At 41.3% G+C, this 17,949-nt stretch overlaps 1 protein-coding gene across 2 annotated transcripts in view; it reads left to right on the top strand.

Annotated features, from left to right (window-relative positions):
- Nucleotides 1-17,949, top strand: part of synrg (synergin, gamma) — a gene marked incomplete at its 5' end in the record, with an annotated part of 48,650 nt that overhangs the window by 12,076 nt on the left and 18,625 nt on the right. The window contains 11 exons of one of the 2 annotated variants that reach the window (XM_080006955.1): nucleotides 225-352; nucleotides 1,045-1,150; nucleotides 3,115-3,226; nucleotides 3,932-4,222; nucleotides 5,054-5,332; nucleotides 7,211-7,291; nucleotides 7,827-8,023; nucleotides 9,412-9,657; nucleotides 9,731-9,870; nucleotides 15,354-15,469; nucleotides 15,591-15,653. In XM_080006955.1, the coding sequence (XP_079863081.1) occupies nucleotides 225-352; nucleotides 1,045-1,150; nucleotides 3,115-3,226; nucleotides 3,932-4,222; nucleotides 5,054-5,332; nucleotides 7,211-7,291; nucleotides 7,827-8,023; nucleotides 9,412-9,657; nucleotides 9,731-9,870; nucleotides 15,354-15,469; nucleotides 15,591-15,653 (1,759 nt within the window). The remainder of the gene's footprint in view (nucleotides 1-224; nucleotides 353-1,044; nucleotides 1,151-3,114; nucleotides 3,227-3,931; nucleotides 4,223-5,053; nucleotides 5,333-7,210; nucleotides 7,292-7,826; nucleotides 8,024-9,411; nucleotides 9,658-9,730; nucleotides 9,871-15,353; nucleotides 15,470-15,590; nucleotides 15,654-17,949) is intronic. The other variant, XM_080006954.1, reaches the window with a different exon arrangement.

A 17,949-nucleotide genomic window follows, 5' to 3' on the forward strand; every position in this document is an offset into this window, starting at 1 on the left:
TGTTCGCAAATTGCTGTAAACATCAATGCATGAATGGCACTGTGATGCAGCCTGCTAACTTTTAATGAAACTTTGGTCCATTAATGTCTCTTTGATTTGCATTGGTTTCCTGTGCTGTGAGCATTTAATATTGAATGAATACAGACGCTACATTAGGAATGCCAATGAGTTTTATGAGCTGCTATTTCTATGGGTTTTTTTTTTGTTTTTTTTTGCTAAACCAGGGTGGAATGGCAATTGGGATGCAAACCCCAGGGATGCAATTCATGGGCCAGCCGCAGTTTATAGGGATGAGGGCTCCTGGGCCTCAATACACCGCCGACATGCAGAAACAGATGGTCGAGGAGCATCAGTATGTATCATGCTTCTCTATCTCTGTGTGTCAATGTGCTGTAGTATCTGCTGACTGGGGATGGTAGCTCAGGAGGTAGAGCTGGTGGTCTACTAATCCAAAGGTTGCTGGTTCGATCCCAGGCTCCTCCTGATAGCATGCTGTAGTGTCCTTGAGCAAGACACTTAACCCCTAATTGCTCCTGATGGCTGCGTCCGTCGGTGTTTGAATAATTGTAAGTCGCTTTGGATAAAAGCGTCTGCTAAATGACTAAATGTAAATGTAAATGTAATGACTTTCTTTTCATACCACAATACTCACATAATGACAATACAGCATTGCGCAAACATATTGTAATATAATAATTATTATCTAACAATTTTGACCGAACAAGAAATACATTTAACATTAGGTGTGTTTTCATCATCTGGGATTAGGCAAATTAACTGTGTACCCGAATGTTTTATGTTCAAATGTTCAATGTCAATTGAATCACATCACAACTCTTCCCCTATAAAACTAAGTGCCTTGGAACATAAAAAAATATCATAGACAGTTTCTGAAGGACTGATGGAAACAAGCCTTTACATAAAATGTATGGTGACATTTCTACAATCTACAATTTGTCTGGAAACATATGACTGTGGAATCGAATGGTTTTTAAAAAAGATATGCGATATGGTCAAATAATTGCAATTGTGTAATAATTCTAGGAAGCGACTGGAGCAGCAGCAGCGGATGCTGGAGGAGGACCGGAAGAGGAGGCAGTTTGAGGAGCAGAAGCAAAAGCTGAGGCTGCTCAGCAGCGTTAAACCAAAGGTGAGCACCCCACCCACCATCCCACCCTGCTTAAGCTGATGAAGATAAGATAACTTAATTAATCCCTACCGGAAATTCATGCTTTTTTGTTTTACAAGTTGACAGGATAGAGTAAATTGAGAAGAAATAAATTAAATATGTACAAATCTATAAACAGAAGTTAACAGGGTAGGTAGCCCAATATGTGCAGATGGCAGTATAATCCTGTACAATAATGACAATAATAACATTATGATAATACCAATAACAATAATATAATAATAACAATAATACTTGTAGTAATACATAATAGTATTTATGGTCATAATAATAATAAAAAAATATATACAGTGGGGCAAAAAAGTATTGCGTCAGCCACCAATTGTGCAAGTTCTCCCACTTAAAAAGATGAGAGAGGCCTGTTATTTTCATCATAGGTTCACCTCAACTATGAGAGACAAAATGAGAAAAAAAAATCCAGAAAATCACATTGTCTGATTTTTAAAGAATTTATTTGCAAATTATGGTGGAAAATAAGTATTTGGTCAATAACAAAAGTTAATCTCAATACTTTGTTATATACCCTTTGTTTGCAATGACAGAGGTCAAACGTTTTCTGTAAGTCTTCACAAGGTTTTCACACACTGTTGCTGGTATTTTGGCCCATTCCTCCATGCAGATCTCCTCTAGAGCAGTGATGTTTTGGGGCTGTCGCTGGGCAACACGGACTTTCAACTCCCTCCAAAGATATTCTATGGGGTTGAGATCTGGAGACTGGCTAGGCCACTCCAGGACCTTGAAATGCTTCTTACGAAGCCAATCCTCTTCTGGATCATCCAAATGCTCCCTAGCAAACTTCAGACGGGCCTGGACATGTACTGGCTTAAGCAGGGGGACACGTCTGGCACTGCAGGATTTGAGTCCCTGGCGGCGTAGTGTGTTACTGATGGTAGCCTTTGTTACTTTGGTCCCAGCTCTCTGCAGGTCATTCACTAGGTCCCCCCGTGTGGTTCTGGGATGTTTGCTCACCGTTCTTGTGATCATTTTGACCCCACGGGGTGAGATCTTGCGTGGAGCCCCAGATCGAGGGAGATTATCAGTGGTCTTGTATGTCTTCCATTTTCTAATAATTGCTCCCACAGTTGATTTCTTCACAACAAGCTGCCTACCTATTGCACATTCAGTCTTCCCAGCCTGGTGCAGGTCTACAATTTTGTTTCTGGTGTCCTTTGACAGCTCTTTGGTCTTGGCCATAGTGGAGTTTGGAGTGTGACTGTTTGAGGTTGTGGACAGGTGTCTTTTATTCTTTTAATGAGTTCAAACCGGTGCCATTAATACAGGTAACGAGTGGAGGACAGAGGAGCCTCTTAAAGAAAAAGTTACAGGTCTGTGAAAGCCAGAAATCTTGCTTGTTTGTAGGTGACCAAATACTTATTTTACCGAGGAATTTACCAATTAATTCATTAAAAATCCTACGATGTGATTTCCTGGATTCTGATTTCCCAATCTGTCTCTCATAGTCGAAGTGTACCTATGATGAAAATTACAGGCCTCTCTCATATTTTTAAGTGGGAGAACTTGCACAATTGGTGGCTGACTAAATACTTTTTTGCCCCACTGTATATAATAATAGTCAAAGAAGTCAAATAGAACGAAGGACTGGAGCAATTATTTCCCTGAACCCAGTTATATATTGTCAGACTGGAACTGTCCTTGCATACCCCATCCCTCTACCCTCTCCTTATTAATTATTTAAGTGGATGTGCATTTGTTCATATCCATGTTTAAAAATAAAGTCCAGATTTACAAGTCAAAGTGGTAGCGCATTGCTCCGTGTGTGTGTGTGTGTGTGTGTGTGTGTGTGTGTGTGTGTGTGTGTGTGTGTGTGTGTGTGTGTGTGTGTGTGTGTGTGTGTGTGTGTGTGTGTGTGTGTGTGCGCGTGTGCGTCTCGTCTCCTTATCTCACTGTGCTTATGGGGCATGCAGATGGGGGAGAAGAGCCGCGATGACGCCCTGGAAGCCATCAAAGGCAACCTGGACGGTTTCAGCAGAGACGCCAAGATGCACCCAACCCCATCCTCACAAGTGAAGAAGCCAGGTAGACACCCCTGATCTGTACGATAATGATGATGTCTGCACCCAGCTCAGCTTCGGTCTGGCCAGGCTGTCGAGCTGCCTCCTCAGAATAATAACTGGGTTGGAGCCTTCAGCCGGCCAGAGGAGACCAAGGTCCAGCTCTGTCTTCTTTGTGTCAAATTTGTAGAACATAATTCCCCTATCATTGGTATTATTTTTTTCTTTTTTTCTCACCTCACCTGGACATCTGCTAATATTATTTGTTCGACCTTAATACATATATTTTCCACTTTGTCATATAAATGTAGTTATTTCACTTGTGCCTTTCAGAACATTGCAGCTGTGCCTTTCACAGTTTGCCCAAGGTATTAACACGCTTATTATGTTATAATTGTGTTACTTTATTTGGTTCATATCCCTGAAATGCATATACAGTATTTATAATCAGGGCTGGGTAATATTGCAAAGTCAAATATCATAATCCTTTTTTATTTATTAATTTTTTTTCTCTTCACAAATGCCACAATATTAATAATTTAAATCTCTAATATTGATCATTTTAAGGCTCATATACCACCTCACAACACACAGCTGTATATTTCCTGGCCTTGCACAAGATTTTTTTCACTTCCTCTCTCTAATTCAATTCAAAGAGCCTCAGTCATCCTCTGTTGTAGTTTGTGCTGTGTGTTGTGCCATCATCATCATTATCTCTCCATTTTTGCAGAGTCATCGCCGTCACACTCCACTATCACCCCTCACTCCCTCCCCCCCGCTTTCTCGGAGGACGATGACGAGTTTAGCGATTTTATACAGGGGCCCGTAGAGGCCCCTGACTCGTTCTCCCAGTCCTCTTCCTCCTCCGCTGCGACCCTACACCCCTCCTCTCAGGCCCAAGTTCAGCCTTCGTCCCTTTCCCCCGAGGCGAGTTTATCCCCCCCGCCTCCCCCCTCTGTGTCCATTCCCACTACCGCACAAAGCTCTGCTGTCAACCTCAGCTCCCAAACTACGTTTCAAGGTAACTTGTTCTCTTGCTTCATTTTCCCCCTTTAACCACCCGCGTGAGTTGTAGACCATCATTAGCACTCTCCATCAGTCCGGAGGGGGGGCTTGTTTGTGCGTTTGTTTGTTTGTTTGTTTGTTCTGCCACCGCTGATGCGGAATTTCAATAGCTTGTGCATCAACATCGGGTTTGTCTTGGCTGGTTTTGCTGGTTGAAAACATGCTGGGGGTATTGTTAACATTAGAAACTAAGACAACAATAAAGCTCAATAGTCTGGGGCCCGGTTCAAATCCGGCCTGTGGTCATTTCAATAAAAAAGGTGGGTTAGTCCTGGATTATTTATTATTATTATGACCAAAAAAAAGTAAATAGTAGTAATTATAAGTTTTATGCCTTAGAGTATTCCATTAGTCAGCTATAACTATAGTTGAGTAAACACATTTTTTTCCTTTCTGTATTTAAGTGGAAATCCATAAGATCGTCTGTGTTGGCTGGAATACACAAGTCCCAGAATTCAATACTGAATTTTTATTAATTTTTTTGTGTCAGGAGTCTAATGGTTCACAAAAAGCACAATTTTGGGGTCACGGTTCACTACTGCACATATTTATCTCCACAAAGCCACGCTGACACGCTACAGTAGGGTGGTGTAGGATAGAATCCAATCCAGCCTCACATTTTGTTTGATGGTAGACTAGACTAAGACTAAGACAAACTCCTTCATATAATAATAGAGCAACGACCGCGACTGTGAAGGAAACATCCAAACGAGAAAATACAGTTGCACTGCAAAGGCTATTTATTGTACAACATAAAAATAATGTGTTCCCTCGTCCGCACCTCTAGGCCCTTCCCTGGAGGAGAAGCTTTTCTCCTCGTGTGATCTAACCGCTGATAAGAAGGCCCAGGTTAGCTTTAGGCCCCAGCAGGCGTTGGCCGAACTGGCTCCTCGAACTAAAGTGTCGGCCCAGTTTCAGTCCAGCACCAAAGCACGGAACTGGGCTTGCGCCTCGGAAGAGTTGAGCTCGGTCTTCATCGTACAATTGCCACCAGATGCTCCGGCGCCGACGCCCACCGTCTCCTCATCCGATGCTGAGTCATCCTCTCATTCTGTCGGTGACAGTGGTGAGAGAAGCGTCGATTAGCCTTTCGCTCGCCGTCTCTCTGCCGCAGTATTAACACGCTCTCCTGGTGGGGCCGTCAGATGCAGTTTTTCCATTCATTCCTTGGGAGATTATTTTCACTCTTGCTCTTGACCTAACAAATAAATTGATATGCTTTTTTGCACACTTACTCTGGCAGATTTCTTTGGGGAATAATTGAATTGAGTCAGATTCCTAATCGGGCTTAATGACCTGTGATAAGTAATGGTCCTCACACTCAGTGCAGTGTTCAGGGTTATGATGGAAACTCTTATCTCACAGACTAGATTGTGGAATCAGGATGATTTTGAGGTTCTCTCTCTGTTCTCTTTGCATCTTTTTCCAAACCTGGTTTCTGTCCTGTGCCAGCTTTATACCGTTGTCTTTTCTGGCCAGATCTCATTATAAGGCCTTCTGGTGCTGGCCTGCTATGCACATAATGTGCAAAGAGCCAGTATCTGTGGAGGCCCCTGGGTAATACCTGCTGACTAAATGAGCTGCCTTCTCTTCCCTCGCTGTGTAACATCCTACTGAGGCTGACCTCTGGCGCATGTGACTGTGGGTTTAACACGGAGGCTCGGGGATCAGCGGGTGCCAATAGATCTAAAATGGAGCCGGGTTCCGATTCTGCATGCCACTGTGTTACTCTTTGTGCTCTCATTCGTTGGTCTTGTGTGCTCATTTGCATCTCGGGAAATAAATGAGCTTGTCACTGAGATCATTAGGATGTTTTAATTAGATTCAGTCAAGTTGGAAAAAAACCACATAATACTTGTCTCATGGAAGGATTATGACTAAAATGGCCGCTTAAGTAGATATTTGTCTTGTTGATATACTGTATGGTTAGTGGGACAACACAGACTAATATCAAACCACTTCATCAAGAGTTGAACTCTGATTGTAATTTTTACTTAATGTTGCATCCATAAGAAAAAAAAAAATGTTTTGTTGCAAATTCATTCAATGAGTGCTGCAGATATTCATTCCTCGACAATCCCAAGGTTCAGCACGGTTCCGCAGCTCTGGTCAGAGCAGTATTTTCTCCAAACAAAGCAAATAAAAACTCTAGATGTATTTAATTTACTCTCTTTCCTGACGCTGCTTCTCTGCAGAGTAGATCGCAGATTGCTCCTGAAAAAATCCCGCCCGTGTTCTCACGGTCCGGTGGCAAATGCCGGCAAGAGCCAAGAACCTCTGCACTAGAGGACATTCCGTTGCTGATGGTCGAGTTTATTTCCTACTTTCATCGCCACATCTGTGGAATTCCTGGACATTCTGGTCAAAGGCACACTCTCCTTGTACACACAGCGAAATGAGAGGGAGATGCGCACACCGTTACCGCGAATATTTCTCTCTGTCTCTTCACTGTGCAACAAGCTGGATGAACTTAGATTTGAACTTTATTGCTCATCACATGTGAATTTATATGCTAACGTTAGCCAAGCCATTTATAATCAATTATTTTTTTTATAAAAAAATACACAATTGAATCGCAATTTCAGCATTGGAATTGTGATATATTTTCTTTATATTAATATTATTTTCAAATTTCGCTCCTGCAGCCCTCATGTCAATATCAGTATTTAAACAAGTTATCTTTTGCCGAGCTGAAGGCATTTTCTGAGAAACTATTAGAACATACTGCGCTTGTGAGTCAAGGGCTGATTTATAGATATGTGATGCAGCAAGATGTGAATCGCTGCAGAGAAACATTATGTCTGTGCTACGTCTCCCAGACAGCAGGTGCGGGAATCTATTCTTGTTTTGACTTCCATATGAGCAGTACTCGGCTGCCAGGCGACTGCACACAAATCGCGTGCTATGACAACTAATTCTGTTTGTCTCTCTTTGTTTGTGACAGCCGGTGTTGGTGTGTATCCACAGCAAGAGCACATCCAGCCCATGCTGCCAGGCTGGCTGTACAATGACAGCCTCATCCCAGGTAAGCCCTCGCAATGGAATTCATCTGCCCCATGAGATGTGCAGGGCTGGGAATCAGTGAAAATATTTTGATAGTGGCATGGCTTTGACCTGAACAACACTTTTTACCTATAGTGTGTGTGTGTGTGTGTGTGTGTGTGTGTGTGTGTGTGTGTGTGTGTGTGTGTGTGTGTGTGTGTGTGTGTGTGTGTGTGTGTGTGTGTGTGTGTGTGCGCGCACACACAACTTTATGTACCACTAAATGTGGTACTTAATGCCACATATTGTTCAGATGGTATGAATGCGATTTGATTAGTACCATAAAGCACCAAATTTCAACACTCTTTTGTCCAATCCATTAAAGTATATGTTTGGGTGCATTACGCTAAAAGTCTGAGAAAGAATACAATTGAAATGGTAGAGGATATACTCTGTTATATGGCTTTTCTTTGTGCCAGTTATTATTTTTTTATAAAGTTACGTATTACCACTGACTGTTTTTTTGTTGTTTTTTCCTATATCTGTTTTATTTTGTTTTTTTTGTTGTTTTTCTGCAGAAATGTTCAAAAAGGTCCTTGACTTCACCATGACTCCAGCAGGGATTGACACAGCCAAGCTTTATCCCATCCTCATGTCCTCAGGCCTTCCCAGGGAGGCATTGGGGCAGATCTGGGCGACAGCCAACCGCACAACGCCTGGCATGCTGACCAAGGAAGAGCTGTATACTGTTCTGGCGCTTATTGGTGTGGCACAGGTAGGCACTGATCCAAGCCAAGTCATCCCCATACAGTGTTCACCATGCATTGCTGTGAATTCCATGTTAAAATTTGATTGATTCGGCCAGAAATGGGCAGGAGGTGACCGGGCTGTACCTTAGCCAGCGGTCTGTGAGTTGGTGTAAGGCCAACTGAATACAACGAGCCCCCCCTCAGCCGAGCTAGACGCCAGGTTGATGACAGACGCGCCTCTTATCTCCCTCACCCTGTCACCAGATCCCCTGGTCGGATGCAAATCTGTACGCAGCTCATGACAAACTGCTTGCTTCAGTTTCCATTCAGGGAATTATGAGACACCTTTTTGTCATTTGAGTCTTGACATCAATTCTTAAAATGCCAGAGGAACATCTTTTTGTGTTAATCGAAAAATAGTGGTACCTGTCCAGTTGTATTGAGAAATGCATTGATATACAACATGATTTCCCTTAGTATATCGAATAGATTTGTTTTGATAGTCACTGTGTCGATATCTAGTTGTTAGAATTGAATGCTGGTGTTTACGATCATTCTAAATTAATGCTGACAAGATATTGTGATCTCACAAGCCCAATGCATCAGAATCTCATTAGGGCGACAAGACAACATTCGCTCACCTTGAGGATTTTCTTTTCCTGTCGCCAACCACTGCATATTAAATGAACGGCCCTTCAGGAGGCCACAGCTGCTTGCTGTATGAAGACATTGTTTCTCCGAAGGGATTCAAATTTCCTACAGGGATTCATAAAATATCACAATTTCAGGTAGTCTAGTAATCGTAAGATTACTAAAGTTTCCTTTAGCAAGACACTTAGACCCCCTAACTGCTCCCTGGGCACCGTGACGTGGCAGCCCACTGCTACGTAGCAGGGCTTGGTCAAATGCATCGATTTCCCCCAGAGGGGTTAATAAAGTATACAAAATAAATAAATGAACACATCAACTTTAAGAACTGACTGTTCACACTTGCTGCCGAATATATCCCACCCATTGACAGGTGTCATTGTAAGATAATATGATAAGATAAGATTTGTTCACTTCCTCCGTCAGTGTTTTTAATGTTGTGGCTCATCGATGTATTTATACCACCATATTGAGTAGTACTATCTCTGTATATTATTCAGAGTATATGCACTGTTGCTATATTCTATTTATACTTAACTACAGCGTACCACCACCTGCCCATATTGGTCTCACTAATTGTGCTACTCTCAGTTAACCTCTGTTTATAGATTTGTACACATTTCATTTAATTTTCTTTTTTTTTTATCTTGCACCATTAACTTCTGCTGCTGTAACACCTGAATTTCCCCCCAGGAATTTATAAAGTTGTGTATCTCATCTTATCTTGTACTGAGATTCTCTCTTAATTCTGTGTCCCGCATTTCAGAGTGGCCTTCCAGCAATGAATGTGGAAATCCTGAGTCAGTTCCCCTCTCCGCCAGTGCCCAATCTGCCTGCCCTGGCCATCGCCATGGCCCCCGTCATGCCCCAACACCAGCAACCAATGATGGTCCAGCCCCCGGTATCCATGGCAATGCCCACACCAGCACCACAAGTCATGGGCATGACGCCTGCAGCTGCACCTCAGTCGCTCCCCAACACTAATTTCATCACCAATTTCCCCCCTGTGCAGGTAACACTGTACCCCTACCTTTTGCCAAACATCACAAGGTTGTTTTTCGGTCACTGAGACCTTCTGTTTTCAGGGGACCAAAGCAGACGATGATGATTTCCAGGACTTCCAGGAGGCTCCCAAGCCCGGGGCGGGAGACCAGGCTTTCACTGACTTTCAGGGAGAGTCAGGAGTAAGCTTCCCCTCCACTGCTGCACCTCAGCACCAGAGCAGGTAATTGACGACTTAATGTCGAATGATGATGTTGCATCTTGAAATGTAATGCTCCTGGGTTTAAAAAATGACAATACTCCAATTAGGGCTGGGCTGGTCATTTCATAATCGGGCGATGGGCAATTGACGGTTATTGGTCACTGACACACATACAAAAAAAAACGCCATAATCACCAGTTAATGTTTTTCTGAAATGTATAAGATAATCCACCTTTCCTATAAATATACATAAATAGTTTCATGTATGCTTAAACACCATACGATCCCTCTAAAACAAAGCCGACTATACTCAGCAACAATCATGCTGTCTCTGAGGTGCGCTGTCTCTCTGAAGTCGCACTGAATTAATGAACTTATTCTTTAAAATGATGAGATATTTTTTACATCGGATTGTATATTGTGGGCGATCTCATCAAATCATATCGGATTTAATTGAATCGTGACTAGGGCTGCACGAGATATCGTTTCAGCATCGTTATCGCGATCTGTGCATGCGCATTAGTCATGGCAGGACGTGCGGTGTCAAGTAAGCTACAGCTACAAAAGCTACAGCTTTTTAGCTGCTGGATACAAAAGCAAAACTCTCACGGTTCTCATTTTCCATGACTAATCTGCAAGAGGCGTCTGTCTGATATAACAATTTACTCAGATTTAAGGGTTCTTGATCGGGTTGGATATCAAAACCTGTTCCAAGTTGGAACGGGTTCCAAATTTCCAAGAACCATGGATTTGAGAAGACAGATGCATTTCCATTCTGCTTATCGGTTCCTAACTTTTGCATATTTCAGTCGCTCTCCCGACTCGCCTTATGTTATCACGGGGCGGTAGCAGACAGGCAAATACGATAAGATAAGGTATTTTATTAATCCCAAAGGGAAATTCCAGTGTTGCAGCAGCAACGATATATAGCACATGACAAAACACACATAATGTACAAAAACACGATGTTTCTGAATCAATAAATATATATATATATATATATATACACACACACCCATATACACACACACATACAGATTCACACACATACATATGTGTATATACATATAAAATAACTAAATAAATAAAACATTTTAAATAATAATAATAGAATAAAATTGAATTTATACTGTAATACCATAAAGAGTTATACCAATTTATAATTTCTGTTTCCCCATGATTGATTACATCGCTCCCACGTGCAGATAACGTAAAGCACCGTGGCGTAAAATATTGCCGTAAAGCTGTTTTGACGCTGATTTGCAACATAGCGAAACAGTATCGGTTTCAAACTATCTGTCTGCATCCTGACTGCATCATACGCTCAAAACTTTGCCTTAATTTCACTACATTTTTATAGATATTTTTAACTTACATTTTCCAGTATTTATTCAAATATATGTATATATGTAATTGTTTTTGTTGATCATTCCTTATACAAAATTGTAATATTAGTGTTTATTTTTCGAAATGAAGGGAAAAAGAAACCTCCCTGTCACAGTTGACAGTTTACTAATTATAGCCTGAATGTGCCAAGCATAAAGATGTTGTTATTTTTATTTTCTATGCAGACGCACTCCCCTACAAAATCACCCTAATCATTATAGAATGATAATTTTTTCCAAATAGAGCTATTCAAGTCATCCGGTGAAAATTTCTGTATTTTTTCATATATCGCAAGAAGATTGCAACGTCAGTTTTTTCCAATACATGACCCTTTATCGTGAAATTGAATAGTGAGAATCGTGCCCAATACCCCACTTTCTTCCCAAGCACCATCAACTACTGATTAGTATATTTCCTCTAGATGATGTCACCATTAAGGTGTAACATTTGATAATTTATAGTTTGATCAATCTGCATACTATTGGTGTCTCCCCGCATTGTCTGCCTTTGGAAGCCATAATTATTCAGTATCTTAATGGCTTATATTGCCTCCCCTGCATAACAATGACTCGGGGTCAACTCATAATCAATTCACTTCTGTGGACAGCAGATAAGCTAATTTTTATGCCTCCGCACTGGTGACAGCCGTGGCCGGAGGCATTATGTTTTCGGGCTGTACGTCCCATTCTTGTGAATGCGATATCTCGGGAACGCCGTGAGGAAATTTCTTCAAATTTGGCACAAACGTTCACTAGGACTCAATGATGAATTGATTAGATTCTGGTTGTCAAAGTTCAAGCTCACTGTGACCTTAAGTCTGTCCCATACTTGTGAATGCGATATCTCAGGAACGCCTGGAGGGAATTTCATTATATCTGGCACAAACGTGTGCCCCTTTTCCACCAAGGCATTTTGAGGGTCGGTTGGGAGCCGGTGCCTATTGTGATGGAACCAGTTCTTTGTGTTTCGACAGAAAAAGAACCGTTTTTGGAACCGGAAAACTGTATCCAGAGCGGAACCACTTTGCTGCTGGTCTACAGCCAAGAACTGCTTGCGTCAAGGGATGGGGGCGGGGACAAAACATTGTGACCATTATGTCCTTTTTTTTTTTTTTACTGCCTCAGCAGTATGGACTTCATGGATGTAAAATCTAGTCCGTGGAGCTCTCAAGTGGACAAATCAAGTGAACATATGGACAAATCTATCATTTTATTGAGCTGGAGCACACTTTTCAACTCATTAGAATTTGGTGGTCAAAGGTCAAGCTCACTGTGACCTCACTAAACACATTTTTGGCTAAATCAGAAAGACTATACTATACACTAATTATGACAATGTTTAATCGGACAAAAGATGAAGTGATGATATATTATATCCAAAAGGTCAACTTCACTGTGACATCATAGTTTTTTGCAAAAACACTTTTCTGGCCATTATTCACCGCCATAACCCATAACGAAGAGGAGATTGTTACCATATTTCACATTTGGTCGAATACTGAATTGGCGACATTGACGAAGCTCTCTATCAGTCCTCAGTACTCTCTAGTCTAATAGTCTCTAATTGAAGATTCAAGACTCAAGAGGTTTATATACATATACATACTTTCATACATATATGCAGTGAAATGTAATGCAACGCACCCGGTGATAACACACAATATGTCCTAGGAAAAATTTCTTTCTAAAAGACCAACTAACTGACTCATAAAACGTAATACAGTAAGTCGAATACTTATAGAATAAAAATAAAAATATATAGAATAAAATAAAATGAAATGAAATGGAATAGATAGAGGGAATATGCTTATGTATATGGAATAGGCAATTATGTATATACAGATATGTGCATTAAAGTGGCATGTGAATTAAAGTGGCATGTGAATAAAGTGAGGTAGTGTTTGGGATAATACAGCACAGTATACAACAGTACGGCGCAGCAATACAGCATCACGAACAACCCTGAACAGTGACACAGTATGCGGTACAGTATGCTACATAATAGTGCAGTAAGGTAGTGGAGCCTATGTGTGTGGCTCAGTGAGGACCCCTGGTGAGTTCAACGTTGATAGTCCTTATGGCTTGCGGGGAAAAACTCAGTCTCAGTCCCTCTGTTCTCGCTGCGTGACTGCGGAGGCGCTTGCCTGACCGCAGCAGCTGGAACAGTCCGTTGTGGTGATGATGAGGATCCTTCATGATCCTGCGGCCTCTGCTACTACACCTCCTGGTGTATAACTCCTGCAAGGGGGGGAGGGTAGTTCCAGTGGTAAGTTCAGCTGAACGCACCATCCTCTGCAGGGCCCGCCTGTCCTGAGCAGTACAGCTCCCAAACCAGGCAGTAATGTTGCCTGTCAGGATGCTCTCCACTGCTCCAGAGTAGAAGGACTTGAATTTCCTCAGCTGCCTGAGGTGGTAAAGACGCTATGAATGAAGACAACATGTTTCTCTCTGGAAATTATTCACTGGAATCATACATGTCAATAAAGTGATAACATCCATTTCGCCAAAATATACGCTTTATACCTTTTATTAAATTCCTTCAATGTCTTCACAACATATATTATATAGTCTTTCATGGATGTGAACTGCAACTTGACTGGCTGGTGGAGGCATAAAACTGTGGTGTGGTAATTTTAGTTTTATATTACATTTCAAGCTTTTGTGAAGAGAGTGCCATCTCTAAGTGAGAGGAAGCAGATAGGCAATTAGATTCTGGAAAGACAAACTGCAGTGTCTCACATCTAAGTGGCAGTCTCTTACAACAAAACACTCCCACCCCTCCAAAAATAACATTCAAACTCTTATAGCCGTCTGTTATGAATTCTCCAAAGTCTAAGATCACTGGCTAATTAAAAGGGAGAATGAAAAGCTTGTGCTGGGTCTTCAGAGGGAATTGGCATGCGTAGCCTATCGTCAGTTACTTTGCAGAGAGCAGACTTTGAAGAAAATTATGTTTTCTGGAGAGAGATCCCTAATTCCCACTGGTTCTCTTTTTATTCCTGTATTGGATCAAGGGCTCATTTCCAGTGTATAGGGAGTTTTATGGCTGTTCTGCCGTCTCCAATACTGTATTTTGGAAAATAGCAGTTAATTTTTTGTAAAATAAAAGTCACAACTCACAACTTTAAAGGTGCATATTTGCAGTCCCCGAAAAACACTATAAATCCAGCACAGGAACCACACAGGGTGCACGCAGTGAACGTGACGCAGCACTGGAGGAGATAAAGCATACACACACTGACTGCAGATTCAGCCTTGTTTACTGGTTTTTATTTGAGTACCGGTTTATATTTGAGGAGATACATAAAATATAAAACATGTATGTAAAATGTATATATAAAACATGCTCCTCATGTTACGGCTCTGGAAAAAACAAGCTTGTTGACCCGGGGGAAAAAAGGAGGTTGAATGACCTGGAAAGGGAGGTTGAAGTCTGTCTCCTGCCATGACGCAATGGCATTTGGACCAATCACCACATGGGAGGTCTAAGAACGAGAGAAAGACCAAAGCAAGAACTCAGATCACCGTTTCAATTTGTTCTGATTGTGTTCTGAACACGTCTTTTTGGTCAAAAAGTTCTACTTTTTAAGTGTACCTCCACCTTTACAGTTACCCTCCTAACGGGGTCAGCAAATAAACAAAAAATACAAAATCAATTAAAAGAATTGTCGCAATCAGTGGTCTGTTTTATACTTTTAATTTGGTTGAAAATTTGACTTTTTTGATCGATATTGATATACCTCGATTCGCGTAGTTTCATTCTAAGCTACACCAAGTGGGATACAATCTGCAGATGGCATCTCTGGGGATTAAGAATTATCTATTAATTTTAAATCCAAATTATTAATTAATTAAATCCAAGTGTGTCCCAATCCTCTTGGCAGGCGGAGATAGGGATACACAGTTATATAGTGTAATATTAAGCAGCCCAGCGTTTCACTTAGTGAACAAGCAAATCATTTGACATCTTCCCCTGTCCAAACGCATTTCAGGCTTGCTCTACAAGAGTTCAATCAGCTCAGGTGACTTTACGGGGGTTATAGAGAAAGGGATGAACGACACCCCTGGCAGTAACTGCCCCCACTCCCCCTCGCTGACCCAGGCTGTTGTTTTTGGCAGTGCACCCGCCATGTTGACCCCAGTGTCAGGATCGTCCTCGTCGTCCTCCGATAAGTACGCCGTCTTCAAACAGCTCTCTGTGGAACAACCTGCAGAGCCCAAACCCCCCTCCTCAGGTATTTAGAGTCTGATCCCCCTTTCTCGAATTGCAAGATAAAAGTTATCGTACTGTTGATTTATTTTTTTCATGAAAATACAAAATGTTTTGTTTTTTTGTTTTGTTGTGTTTTGGAACAGATTTTGGAGACAAATACAGTGTCTTCCGACAACTTGAGCCGCCAGCTGACAAGAAACCAGTTGGTAAGAGCAAAATCCTTTCCTCCATTGAAACTTTGTCTCCCAAACACTTGTGCATCCCTCTAACACCCTGACACCACCACCCAACCCTGCCAACCACACACACTTAAGACTTTAAGATTTTCCTCGACTGAGTCCCCTTTTGAAGTTTCTTTACTGAAACTCTGCAATTGACAAAATCCAGTATAGCATGTTGAGCAAATACTGATAATGTGACTGTTTGGTTTTTTTTTTCGTTGGTGCTTTTATTAAATATTAATTTTAAACAAAAAGTTATGGATATTGTCAATACGTTATGGCTTCAACATTAACAGGGTCCGCCAATAGTGGTGGCCAAATTGCCCCAGTGCAACCAGATTTGGACCATTGTTAACCGTCTTGTGGGGGCTGGTTGCCTCGCTGCCAACCAGCGTGGCCATCTGTTTAAAAAATCTATTGATCGATCTATGCATTCATCTGTTGATCTTATTAGCGGGGATGGTAGCTCAGGCGGTAGAGCTGGTGGTCTAGTGATCTAAAGGTTGCTGGTTCGATCCCAGGCTCCTCCTGCTAGCATGCTGTAGTGTCCTTGAGCAAGACACTTAACCCCTAATTGCTCCTGATGGCTGCGTCCGTCGGTGTTTGAACAATTGTAAGTCGCTTTGGATAAAAGCGTCTGATAAATGACTAAATGTAAATGTAAATGTAAATGTTGATCTTATTCAGTTATGAAATTATTACATTTCCGCCACCATTTTGTCAGTTTGGGCAACCTCAAGCTGATCCATGGTTGGCAACGTGGCAGCCACTTCAAAAAGTCAGCCCCAGGCCCTGCTAGTAATCAATAGTAATGTGGATATGATCACTCCAAAGAGGAAGATGGATTCATTGCTCATTTCTCCCATCCAGAGCCAGAAAATCAGTTCAGAAAATCAGATCACTTGACTACAGCTTTTGAATTTCAGGAAAAGATGAGATTCTATCTATCTAACCTTAACTCAAGATTCAAGAGGTTATTTGTCTAACCTAAAGATCAAATTGCTCTAGTCTCAAATCACACTAGTGTTATTATATAGATTTTGTTCACAAATCTGCTCTTCGTCAAATGAGAAAGATGACGTAGTGGGTCCTGAGATGGTCACTGTTTGCGACATATGGCTAAAGGACAGGAAATTATATTAAATAACAACATAACAGAAAAGGACATATTTAGTTGTTTTTTTATTTTTTGTGCGATCACAATATTTAATACAAATTCAACCAATATTAGTGAGGGCTTGCAATTTCGCAAAATTACTCTGACTTTTCACCATTACATGGCCAAATCAACAGAGCTGATATCACCCCTTACCCAAGAAGACAGAGCTTACGTCACCGGCAGCGTATCAGCACATACTGTACTGATTTTATTTGGTTCTTACTGTTTGTTCATTTGAAAGTTAATTTTATAGAATTCTTATGGTTTGGAAAATACACACAAGATGAGTACCAAAACATTTCCAGTTGTTTCTGTGATATGCTGAAGGCATACATGTATTATCATGGGACGTGAGTCCGTATGACTCTTTCTTCATTGGTAGTAGTTGTAAGTTGGCAGCTTTTGCCAAGTCGCACAATTTTACTGCAAAAAAACATATAACTTTGAAAATTGCATTGCAAGTTTTGTGAAAACCCACTGCAAAATAAACCATTTTTGTCCGCAACAATCACAAAAAACCTGGAACGTCTGTGCCACTTGGATGTTGTAAAACAGATAGATTGCTCCAATGGCTTTCGCTGTTCATTATTAATTTATTCAGTTATATGGATCCCCATTATCTACTGCATCACAGCGGCTATTCTACCATTAGCTGCCAGTACAATTGTGTATGAGTCTCTTCTACACACTGTATCTTAAAGTGTTAATTTTTTTAACACATTCAGTATTGATCTAGGTGTTTGTCCTACCTTGTTTCACTAGATCTGTTTCCATTGGGGACAGCTCTAACAACTCCAGTAAGTCCTGCCTTGCGCTGACCTTTTGCAGTGACCTTTCCTTTATTGTTTGCAAGGCTCCATCTCCTAAATGAGCCCATTAGTTTCCTCTTTTCCGCCATTCAGCAGCGGGTTAAATAGATATTGATATGAGCCCATGCCGGCGTTAAGCTACACCGGTTTACTGCAACAAATTTTCCTGTGTGGTTTTCCATGGCTGTGCAATGTCTCGAAAAAAAGTTTGAGCTGAAAAATGTGTTTAATGGTTGAAATACTGCTCGGAATAATAAGCCTGGGGAAAAAACAGCCTCAACAGCAAAAAGGCAATACTATATCAAGCGTCCAG

This window comes from Zeus faber, assembly GCF_960531495.2.
Source record: "Zeus faber genome assembly, chromosome: 9".
NCBI classification, from domain to species: Eukaryota; Metazoa; Chordata; class Actinopteri; order Zeiformes; family Zeidae; genus Zeus; species Zeus faber.